Here is an 11760-nt window from a genome sequence, read left to right as displayed (position 1 = left end):
TCAGGGCAGGACCAGCTGCAGGGCACTGGCTCCATGGCACAAAGGCTCCCTGAGGCAGGAAGGCGGCGGGCAGGCCCCCGGCCCCCCAGGCTGCGGTGAACGGCCCCGCCCCACGCACACGGCCAGGATCCTGCTCCCGCCGGAGCAAACCAGTCAAAATCCACTTGGTGCCAGGCTCTGCCCTGCCCCCACCGGCTGGGGCGAGAGCAGGGAGCCCCGCGAGGGCACTGCCCCCTCAGCCCACGATGATGCTGAAGCCGCAGTGGAAACGGTTCTTCCAGTGGTTGATGAAGGCGCCCAGGGCCAGGGTGACGGGCAGAGGCAGCAGCTTCTTCTCCAGGACGCCCCCCACGCACCAGTTACTGTCCAGGAGGCCTGCAGGGGAAGGGACAGGAGCCACTGGGAAGCTGGACACATCCCCACCCCCAGCAGCCGAGAGAGACCATGCCCCGAAGCCCAGCCCCCACAGCTCAGACCCCCCCTGCCCCCCATTCCCAGCTGGAGAAACCTCGGTTGGGTCCCAGACTCCAGCTCATCCTGCTCCGCCCCAAAGCCCAGCACAGGGCTGCTCCTGGCCCCGCTCCCTGGGGCTGCGGCCAGCTGCGATGGGCTCCTAGCCCCCCTCAGTGCCCAACAATCACAGCATGTCCCCCCCCCGGGCAGTGGAGCCTGCTGGGAGCCCCAACAGCACAGCGGGCGCCTTGGGGCCATGAGCACACCCCCAGCATGCCATCTGCCTGAGCCTTGGGGACTCCTCCTCCCTGATCCCAGCTCCTCTGGGGCTGTTGCTGAATCAGGGGGGCCAAGGGCTGGGAACCCCAGGCCAGAGGAGCTGCTGATGGAGCAGGAGGTGCCAGACAGAGTGCAGGGAGCCGGGCTCAGGAGGGGGGAGCAGCCAGGCAGCCCTGAGCACACTCAGGGGGCACACAGACGGGGACCTCTCCCGGGGCGAGGCTGAGTGTCGATCAGCTGCTGCCCCCTGGCAGCGGGGCGCAAGGATGTTTCGCGCCCTAGGCAAAGCTTCCACCTTGTGCCCTCCCCCCTCCCCGAGCCCTGCGGCAGCTCCCCCCCGCCCCCCGAGGCGCCTCCCCTGCAGCAGCTCCCCCTGCCCGCCCTGAGGTGCCCCCCCTGCGGCAGCTCCCCAACCCCCCTCTGCCCTGAGGCGCCCCCCCCGCCCCGCGGCAGCTCCCCAAACCCCCCCCCCGGCCCAGGGAGCCGTGCGGCAGCTCCCCACCCCAGCACCTCTGCTCCACCCCCTCCCCGAGCCCTGCGGCAGCTCCCCACTCCCCTCCGCCCTGAGGCACCTCCCCCATGGCAGCTCCCACCCCGCCCGGGGAGCCGTGCGGCAGCTCCCCAATCCAGCTCACCTCTGCTCCGCCCCCTCCCCGAGCCCTGCAGCAGCTCCCCACCCCCCCTCCGCCCTGAGGCACCCCCCCGTGGCAGCTCCCCACCCCCCCCGCTCTGAGGCGCCCCTCCCATGGCAGCTCCCCCCCCGCCCGGGGAGCTGTGCGGCAGCTCCCCACCCCAGCTCACCTCTGCTCCGCCTCTTCCCCGAGCACGCTGTCGCTGCTCCACTTCTCCCGCCTCCCAAGCTTGCGGTGCCAATCAGCTGTTTGGCGCCGCAAGCCTGGGAGGGAGAGAAGCAGAGCGGGGCGGCATGCTCTGGGGATGAACGGAGCAGAGGTGAGCTGGGGCGGGGAATTCCCCTGCGTGCCGCCCCCCCCCCCCTTACTTGCTGCAGGCGGCCCTCCCCACGCCCCCCTGCCCCAGCTCCCTCTGCCTAAATGCTGATGATGACCGGGGCAGCCGAAGATCCGGCCGCCGGGGTCGCCGCCGAAGAAAATGCCGCCTCCCAAATGCTAGCGCCCTAGGCGACCGCCTAGGTCGCCTAATAGGTTGTACCGGCCCTGCCTGGCAGTCCCACGGGACAAGTCACAGGGCACACTGGCTGCAGTCTCCACCCCTTGTGCTCCCAGCACTCAATGCAGTTCGGGGTTGGCCCCACACAGCCAGATCTGTGCCCCGCTCCTGCAGGAGAAAGCCCTGCCTCAGGCATCCTTTGGGAGAGAGCAGCGCTGGCTCAGGAACAGGGCCTTTCTCCTCTAGGGGGCGCCAGCTCCAATCCAGCCCAAGGGCAAAGGGATTGACGTGGGGGATATTGGGCCTTTCTCCTCTAGGGGGCGCCGGCTCTGATCTGGCCCCAGGGAAAGGGAAGTGACTGGCTCAGGGGATGTGAGTCACAGGGCTTTTCCCCTCTGGGGGCACTGGCTCTGATCTGATCCAAGGGTGAAGGAACTGACCTGGGGGATGTGGGGCCTTTCCCCTCTAGGGGGCGCCAGCTATGGTCCGGCCCCAAAGCAGGGGTGCTTACTGGCTCAGAGGGAGATGGGATATGGGGCTTTTCCCCTCTAGGGGATGCTGGCTCTGGTCCAGCCCCGGGGTGGAGGGACTGGCTGGCTCAGGAGAGATGGGATATGGGGCCTCCCCTGTAGGGGGTTCTGACTCCGATCCAGCCCTGGGGGTGGCGGACTGGCTGGCTCGGTGTGGGGGATGGGAGATTTCACAAACCCTGGGCAGAAGCTTCTAGCCCTTTTCACTAATAATACAGCCTTACGCACAATGAAGGCGGATGGGTCGCTACTGCCCCCTACTGGATTGGATACGAACAGCTCTGCGGAGTGCAATAAGCCCTGTACTGCTCAAGAACAGGGAGATTCCCCTGTAGCTCAGGGACTCTCAGCCTGCGCTGTGGTAGCTGGGGGGCCTGCTTCCATGCTTGCTGCCGCGAAGCCCCAGGATGGTGCTGGGAGCTGGACAGAGAAGCTGGCACAGAGGAGCGAGGGGAGAGCGGGTACGGGACAGGCTCCAGGCCCAGGCCAGCCCTCAGCAAGCGGGGTGGAGGGGATCAGAAGCCAAACCCCCTGAGCGGAGTTGACCCCAGCTATGAACATCCTCAGTCCAAGTCCCAGTCAGCTCCCGCCAGGACCACGCAGCCATGTTGGGGGAGGTGTGAGCTTGCACTGTGAGGGCAGGGAGTTTGTGGGTCCAATGGCCCTGGAGACGCCCTGCCCCCTGGGCAAGGCTGGCACAGCCCTGGGCAGCCCCCTGCCCGAGTGGGGGCTGGCCCGGCTCCACACTCACCTCGGAAGACCACGTTGGCCGGGGGCAGGTTGAGCTGGTAGCCGAAGGCGAAGGTCGTGTCCTGCAGTCGGGTGTTGGCCTCCAACTCCACCCCGACCTGCACCTGCAGGGGAGGAAGCGCAGGGTGAGGGGTGCCCCATGGCTGCCCTGGAGGATGGGGGCAGTCCCTGGGGGGGCCGGGCTCACCTGCTCGTTGGCTCTGTGGTAGTAGCTGGCATGGGCCCCGCCATAACCAATGTTCAGCGTCGCCACCCACTTGCGAGCTGCAGAGATACAGAGGGAGTGAAGCTGGCAAGGGGGGCAGGGCTGGCGACGGGCTGGGCACGGCCTTTAACTCACTCAGAAGCGTGCTGGGGTGGAAGCCTGGCCGGGAGGGGACAACTGGGGTAGGCGCTGTACAGGCTTCCCCTGCGATGCCCCTCTGTGCTGACCCACAGCCCCTGCTATCCCAGCCAATGCTCCCCAGTCCCACCCCTGCCCCCCACAATGGGTCTCTAAGCAGGGATACCAGCTGTGCCATCCCATGACATTTCTGTGCCCCAGGGCTGGGACAGCCTCCCCCCCTTTCCCCGAGGCTCAGCTCTGGCACAGGCAGGGGGCAGTGACCAAGCCAGGCTCGTACCCGTGTACTTCCCTGCCAGGGTGACGATGGCGCCCTCCTCGCCCGGGCGCCGGTGATACACCATCTCCCCGCCCAGCACCAGCCGCGAGGTCACGCTCTGCAGGAAGTGCGCCACCACAATGACTGCGGGGAGGGAGAGACCGTTAGCACTGCACTCCGCAACCGCCGCCCCACCTCCCGGGGCCAGCCGACGGGAAACTGAGGCACTGAGCAGGGAGGGGCCTGCCCAAGGTCACAGAACACAGGAGTCCTGACTCCCAGCCCTGCACACTAGCCAACGCTCCCCTCCCCATCTGACATGGGGGGGGGCTCATCGCCCCGCCGCTAGCCCCAGAGCAGCGTGGCCACGGGGCTGGGCACCAGGCTGTCCACACCCGGTAGGGGAGGGGAGGCTGCTCCGTGCCGAGCCCTGGGCTGCAGGTCTCGGGCATGAAGAGGGTGGAAGGAGCCAGTGGCAGGAGAGTTTAGGACAGGAAGTGAGGCAGGACAACGGGGCCCACAGCCTGGGGCTCACCTGATTGGCTGAGCACATCGGGGTTGCTCAGCGTCAGTGTGGCCGTGTAGTCATCGCCACGGAGCTCCCCGTCGAACTGCCACGTCACAAACCGGGCCTGTTGCGTCTGCAGGGAACGGCGGGGGCTTAGCCGGGGGTGCGGCACCCCCTGCCCCAAAACCCGCCCCACCCTCCCCACTACATGCCTGCCCCATTCCACATCACAGCCTCACCCTATCATAGCCCCACACTCTGCCCTGTCCCACACCTCACCCATTGACCCCATCTCATCACAGCCCCATGCCTCGCCCCACAGCCCCACCACCAACCCTGCCCCAACCCTTGCCCAACGCCCCAGCCCATCACAGCCCCATGCCCCACAGCCCCACCCTGCCCCACACCTTGCCCCATGTTGTCATACCATCATGAGGGCTCACCTGGGGAGCAGCCAGTAAATCTCACCTCTATCCACTCTCCTTCCCTCAGCAGCTGGGGCCGTGACCTGACTGTGGCCTCCCCTCAAGCCCCTTGGAGGGCCCTTGCTAGGGCTCCAGGTACAGCTTGGCACAGGGGAAAGCAGAGCCAGACCCTGGCAGAGAGGAGCAAACCCAAAGGAGGTCCCCACCCAAGCCAGGGCAGCTCCCCCGCCTCACTATGATCATAGGGGGCATTCCTGCTCCACCCAGCCTTCCTCTGGCCCCGTCCCGGGAGCTCCACCCAGCCTTCCCCACCCCCACCCCTCAGCCCTGAGGTGCTCTGCCCCCCCACCGGTGCTGCACCCAGATTTACCCCTGCATTTACAGCCTCCCCAGGGAGTTCCAATTAGCAGGGATTAAGCCCCGCATGACTGGTGCACACTGGGACACACCCAACACCCAGGGGTGGGTTGGACAAACTCTGCTCAAGGGGGGAGGGGAAGCTGGGCACCAGAGGGGATTTGATCCCTTCCCAAGCACAATGCCGCCATGATGGAGGCCGGTGAGCAGGGTCTGGCTACAGCCACAGCTGGAGACACACAACCTGTGGCACCACGTAGGGGATGTGAGGGGCCCAGCCAGGCGCTGGAAGGGGGCTGGGCCCTGTCACCGTCCCCACTGCAGAGAGGGAAACTGAGGCACAGCACCCGCCAGGCAGTGTTAGAACAAGCAAGGGGAACCCAGAGTCCTGGTTCCCACCCCTGCTCTAGCCACTAGTCCATGCTGCCCTCATTGCTCCTGTGCTTCTGCATGGAGCTGAGAAACTGGAGCCCCTCTCCCAGCCTCAGCCCTCTCCATTCCAGCCCAGGGCACCCGAGGCAGTGCAGGGACTGGCTGGGCTCCAGCCCCGCACGGCTCTAGGGGGTCAGTGCGGCCAGATTAGCAGCTGGGAGAGCGTGGCAACTGCCAAGGTCCTAGCGCTTAACTCTCAGCGTCAGCACTTTGAACAACACACACACGGCCATGCCCTACCCCCCTCCCCCATCTCCACACACACCCAGCCCCTCTCCTTCCCACACCCTGCTCCCCCAGCTCCACAACCCCCCAGGCCCCCCACCTCCACACACACGGCCAGCCTCCCCCACTCTGCCCCATGCCCTGCCCCCCCATCTCCACACACACACCCAGCCCCCCTCCTTCCCACACCCTGCTCCCCCACCTCCACAACCCCCAGCCCCCCTCTGCCACACACCCTGCTCCCCCCACCTCCACAACCCCCCAGCTCCCCCTCCTCACCACACCCTGCTCCCCCCACCTCCACACACACGCCCAGCCCCCTTCTGCCACACACCCTGCTCCTCCACCTCCACAACCTCCCACCTCCACCTCCACACACACGCCCAGCTCTCCCACCTCCACACACACGCCCAGCCCCCCTCTGCCACACACCCTGCTCCCACCTCCACAACCCCCCAGCCCCCACCTCCACACACACGCCCAGCCCCCCCACCTCCACACACTCTGCTCCCTGCACCTCCACACACATGCCCAGCCCCCCACCTCTACACACACACCCAGCCCCCTTCCTCCCCACACCCTACTCCACCCACCTCCACAACCCCCAAGCTCCCCCACCTCACACACACGCCCAGCCCCTGTGCCACACCCCCATTCCTTCACACATGCCCGGCACCCCCACTGCCATGCCATGCCCTCTCCCCCACACCACACATCGCCCCCCACTCCTCCAACACACCCTGGCCCCCACTCCACCTCTGCCTCCCCATGCTACACCCACATGCCATTCCCCGCCCCACACCCGTCTCCCCCGCTACCCTGCAGGCCCAGGGCGGGGCCTCACCTGGAAGACGGCCTTGGTGCGGATCCGCTCCGCCACCAGGTGCAGCACCTGAGCATTGAGGCTCCCGCAGCTGTCGATGTCCCCGACAAGCATGGGGAAAGTCTGCAGGGAGAAGGGGCACGGCGCTGGGATGGGCTACGCCGGGAGGCGCTGGGTCTCCTTGGGGGAGCCCCACGCCAGCTGCACACACCCCAGAGACGGTGCAGTCAGCAGCCCCGGGGGTCCCCAAGCTGTGGCAGGGGAGCCACCTGCCTAGGGAGCTTTCCCTCCTGCCGTGCTCCCACTCTGTTCGGGGGCGGGGTGCAGCAAGTCTGCCGGGTCTCCTCAGCCTGGCTCCTGGGAGCACTACCTGTGCTGGGGGCCTCCGCACCCCTCCCCAGAGCTGGAGCTCTGCCCCCATCCCACGCCTCACACACGCCTCCCTCGCCCTGTCTCCTGTGCACACAGGCCCTAGCGTGGACTGAGCACAGGCTGGGCTCTCCTGCTCCCCCTGGTGGCACCTTCCAAGCTAAGCGCTTCCAAAAGGAGAGAGCGGACGGGGGCTAAGCCCCAACACTTCAGCCTGACCCCCATTCCCACCCCTCTGTCCAACAGCCTCAGGAACACGCCCCACACGGACCAACACACAAACATGCCCAGCCCAGGCCCAGCCTCCAAGCCACAGCCCTGGCCCACACACACGGCCATGCCAATCCCGTCGGGAGGGGGCGGCTGCCCTGCCGGGGGGGGCTGCCAGCCCTCAATGTTCAAATATCTCGAGTCAGGCTCCAAAGCACCCTGCGATGGCTTCAGAATGAGGGGAGCGCTGGCTCCTTTCCCTCACCTGGGGCCTTTGGGGGGTTCTCTCCCTGGGCGGGAAGCCCATTCAGCACTGGGCCCTGGAGGCAGCTCGGCTGGGGGGCCCTGCAGCATCCAGCCCTCCTCCACCGCGCTGCAGCATGACCTGCAAGGAGCCCCCCGCCCCCCTGAAAGGAGGGGCACTCAGAGCCAGCTTGTGGCCACAGGCCCTCTCTGAAGGGGATGGGGGAGAGCGCTGCTGCTGCCATGGGCCCTATGCCCCTCAGGCACCTGGTTTGCCCAGCACTCCCTGTAAGAGCCTGGCAAGACGGTGCCAGCTGGATGCCCACATGAGCAGGATCCAGGGATTCTAACCCAGACGGGGGGTGAGCGACAGGGCTGGCTCCCAGAGGCTGCTGGTGGCAGGTCACACGTCCACCCAGCAGGCAGAGGAAATCTCCACTATGGCTCAGTCACTAACCTGCCAGGGAACGCAGCCTATGTGGGGATCCCATACATCCCTCAGCAGGGGACCCTTCCCACTGCTGGGGCAGAAACACCAGGGTCCCAACCCTCACCCAGCTCCCTGTGAAGAGGTTGAGGCCTTGACCACCACTAGCATCTCTCCCAGCTCTGCTCCTCCCTAGCACCAGAGCGAGCCACCAGCGTTCACGGACATGCTTCATACACCCTCTGCCCGCTCAGGGAGCTCCGGATCAAACCTGCTGCAGAGACGGGGGAAGGGATCCAAGTCAGTCAGAGGGGGGGGGGATAGAACCCAGGAGTCCTGGTCACAGCCCCCTGCTTTCATGGGGAGATTTTCTAGCATGCTCAGTTGCCACCAAGTACACTGGAGGATCCCCGCCCCCCCATTGAGAACAAGGGGAGCTGTGGGGTGCTGAGATCTGGGCATCTCAGACCCCACTCCATCTTGGCACTGGGAGCTGAGCTTGGACGCCTGGCTCCCAGCCCCTGCTCCCGCCCTCTGTGCATTTGGGTCCCAGCTCACCTCAGTGGGGCTGAGCTGCCGGTCTCCTACGTAGGTGGTGTGGAAGTGGTAGCTGGACTGGCCGACTGTGCTCATGTGAACGGTGTGGCTGAGCTGGGGAGGACACAAGGGGGTCAGGCTGTGCTGGGGTAGGATGCTGTGTGCAACCCTCAAGGGCTCCAGCTCCTTCCAGCCCAGCCAGCGTGGACAGTGCCACCTGATCACTGCCCCTCCCAGCCCAGCCGCGGCTCCCCTTCTCCAGGGCCTCCTCCATCTCTCTGAGGCTGCAGAGCCCAGAGAACACAGCCCCCCCATCGGCGACCCAGTGTGAACCTGCCTGGTTGCACTGCACACTGGGATGCGTAGTCTCCACAGGCCGCACCCTCAGAGCAAACAAGAGGGGTGGGGGAGGCGACAAAGCCCCGGCTCGTTGTGCCAACCCCTTGCCCAGATCCCAGCAGCATCTTCACCTTGACACCCAAGCCAATCCAGCCACCGGGAGGTGTTTCCCAAACAGCCTGTCGGTGGGTACCCAGCTGGTGGGTTTGAGCCCAACTCCGAGAGGGAACATGCCTACATCCCCCATCTCCATCCCTCCAGGCTCTCCTGGCTGCCAGCCCCTGAAGAGGGGCAAGGCATGCACCGGAAGGGGCCCTCCAGCTCCACGGGGGAAGTAGGTGCTAAGCTAAGGCCTGGAGGGTCCCGGGGGGAGGGAAAGCAGTTGGAGGCACGAGCTGCAACTGACCTGGAAATGGTTGTTCGGGTTCTTGTTGAGGATCAGCTTCACCCCTTCCATCTGCTGGGGGAAGACTTCTGCAAGGAGACGGGACGGAGGGGGCTTAGACACACAGCGCAAGGGCCCATGGAGCCAGAGACAGGGCAGCCGGCTCCTCTGTGCTCCAGGCCCCACAGCCAGGGCTGAGCTCAACAAGGACGAGTCGGAGGAATGGAAACTTGGGGTCTTCACCCCCATCCTCCCTAAACCGTTACTAGTCCAGGGCTCGGACCTCGGCTTCCCCAGCCATCTAACACAAGTTAACTACCTCCCGTCTGCACACGGTCACTCGTAGTGCTGCCAATCACAGAACAGGACCCCGGAAACACAGGCGAGCCGAGTGCCACAGCACCCCTGTTATGGGAGGCTGGAGCAGCTGGGAGCTCCCCCCACAGCCAGCGCCCCTGCCCTGGTACCTGCAGCACCCCCTGCTGGCAGAAGAGCACTCTCCAATCCCCTCAACATGCCTCTGTCACAGGAGGGGTGGCCCAGACTCACCTTTGCATTTCCGATGGAGCTCATCGAAGCTGCCTGGGTTGGTAAGCGGCTCCTGCCGGCGCAGAGGTCTGTGCAAGTCGAGCACTGGTGCCAGCACGTTCCCCATCGCCCCACAGGCTGTGCCGCCTGGCCCTGGGATGCAGGGGTGTAACCGCCCTCCAACCCACCCTCAAATCTCTGCCTCCAGTCCGAGGAGGAAAGACCCGGAGAGTTTGGGATCAGCAGGTGCCCGCGGGTTCCCCAGTCAGAGCACACCCAGCTGCCCCCTGCCCCAGGGACCCTACGCACATGACACCCAGCGGGGTCCGACACCTGCACGGAGCTGGGCTGAGATCGTGTCCCCACTCCCCAGCCCTTTGGGCCAGCACCCCGCAGCACAGCTCGGAGCCCGGGAGGGGGGCTGGCTGCCCACAGGAGCTGGGGTGCACGGGGGGCAGGGTGCCCTGAGGTGGAGAGAGGGGGTAACTGCCCACAAGGCAAGGGGGAAGAGGGAACGGGGGGCTAGTTGTCAGGGGGCAGGATGGGGCAGTGGGATCAAGGGGAGGGGATGTAGGGGTGCGGGGTTGGGGGGGCTGGTGTAGAAGGAACTCCCCAGGCAGGGGTTGGGGGGCTGGATGCAGGGGGCTCCCCAGCCGGGGGGCTGCCCCGCACGGTGCCTCTGGGCGCTGCCGCCCCCGGCTGCCCCCCGCCCGGCGTTCACACGGCCCGGCCCCCTTGCTGGGCTCCGCTCACCCTGAGCTTGTTGGGCGCGGCCATCTTGCGCCCGGGCCCCGCCCCCGCAGGAAGTGGCTTCACGGGAGCGGCCGCTGCCCCGGACGCCATGTTGGGAGCGGGCACCCGCCCCCCATGTGCCGTCGGGCTGGGGGCGAGGGGTCGGGCACGCGGGTCCCTGGGGGGCATAGGGTGAGCGGAGCAGCTGTTGACTGAGGCCCCGGGTGCTTTGCCGGCTCACTGCTTTGTACCGCTTGTTCTCGTTAATTATCCCTTGTGTTGCCAGGCGCCCCTCACCCTGGTATCCCGGCCCCGCCCCGGCAATGCCTTGGGGTTTGCCCCCCTCTGACCCATTGCTGTGCTTCAGCGGGCCCGGACGGGCCACGGAGGGACCAGGTGCTAGAGCCGGGCTTGGGTGTCAGGGGCACTTGTGGCACCTGTGACCCTGGACAGCTCCCGTTGCCTAGGGTTACCATATTTCAACAATCAAAAAAGAGGACATGGGGTGCCACCCTAGCCCCGCCCCCTCCCACTTCCCACCCCCCTCAGAATCCCCTACCCCCTACCTGTCCCCTGACACCCCCCCACCCTAACTGCCCCCAGGACCCCACCCCCTATCTAAGTCTTCCTGCTCCCTGTCCCTTGCTGCCCCAACCGCTCTCTATACCCCCTTCTCCCGACAGCCCCCCCCAGAACCCCCGACCAATCTAACCCCCCCGTTCCCTGTCCCCCGCCTGCCCCAACCGCTCTCTACACCCCCTTCTCCCGACAGCCCCCCCAGAACCCCCGACCAATCTAACCCCCCCGTTCCCTGTCCCCCGCCTGCCCCAACCGCTCTCTACACCCCCTTCTCCCGACAGCCCCCCCAGAACCCCCGACCAATCTAACCCCCCGTTCCCTGTCCCTTGCCTGCCCCAACCGCTCTCTACACCCCCTTCTCCTGACAGCCCCCCCAGAACCCCCGACCAATCTAACCCCCCGTTCCCTGTCCCCTGCCTGCCCCAACTGCTCTCAACACCCCCTTCTCCCGACAGGCCCCCACAGAACCCCCGACCAATCTAACCCCCTGTCCCCTGCCTGCCCCAACCGCTCTCTACACCCCCTTCTCCCGACAGCCCCCCCAGAACCCCCGACCAATCTAACCCCCCGTTCCCTGTCCCCTGCCTGCCCCAACCGCTCTCTACACCCCCTTCTCCCGACAGCCCCCCCAGAACCCCCGACCAATCTAACCCCCCGTTCCCTGTCCCCTGCCTGCCCCAACCGCTCTCTACACCCCCTTCTCCTGACAGCCCCCCCAGAACCCCCGACCAATCTAACCCCCCCGTTCCCTGTCCCTTGCCTGCCCCAACCGCTCTCTACACCCCTTCTCCTGACAGCCCCCCAGAACCCCCGACCAATCTAACCCCCCGTTCCCTGTCCCCTGACTGCCCCAACCACTCTCTACACCCCCTTCTCCCGACAGCCCCCCCAGAACCCCC

At 66.5% G+C, this 11760-nt stretch overlaps 1 protein-coding gene across 3 annotated transcripts; it reads right to left on the bottom strand.

Annotated features, from left to right (window-relative positions):
* Positions 1–235: 235 nt before the first annotated feature.
* TOMM40L (translocase of outer mitochondrial membrane 40 like) lies at positions 236–9817 on the bottom strand. Of its 3 annotated transcripts, XM_065420282.1 has the most exons (9): positions 9572–9817; positions 9044–9111; positions 8320–8412; positions 6534–6635; positions 4278–4383; positions 3764–3886; positions 3328–3404; positions 3142–3244; positions 236–375 (listed from the first exon to the last, which is right to left on the bottom strand). In XM_065420282.1, exons 1-9 carry the CDS (start codon positions 9675–9677, stop codon positions 236–238), a joined length of 918 nt encoding a protein of 305 aa, XP_065276354.1. In that variant the 5' UTR covers positions 9678–9817. The 3 variants fall into 3 exon arrangements, with proteins under 3 accessions (XP_065276354.1, XP_065276355.1, XP_065276356.1); XM_065420283.1 differs by lacking the exon at positions 6534–6635; XM_065420284.1 differs by lacking the exons at positions 6534–6635; positions 8320–8412.
* Positions 9818–11760: the final 1943 nt, after the last annotated feature.

This window comes from Emys orbicularis, chromosome 20 (genome assembly GCF_028017835.1).
Source record: "Emys orbicularis isolate rEmyOrb1 chromosome 20, rEmyOrb1.hap1, whole genome shotgun sequence".
Classification (NCBI taxonomy): domain Eukaryota; kingdom Metazoa; phylum Chordata; order Testudines; family Emydidae; genus Emys; species Emys orbicularis.
This window is presented reverse-complemented; position numbering and strand designations above follow the sequence as displayed.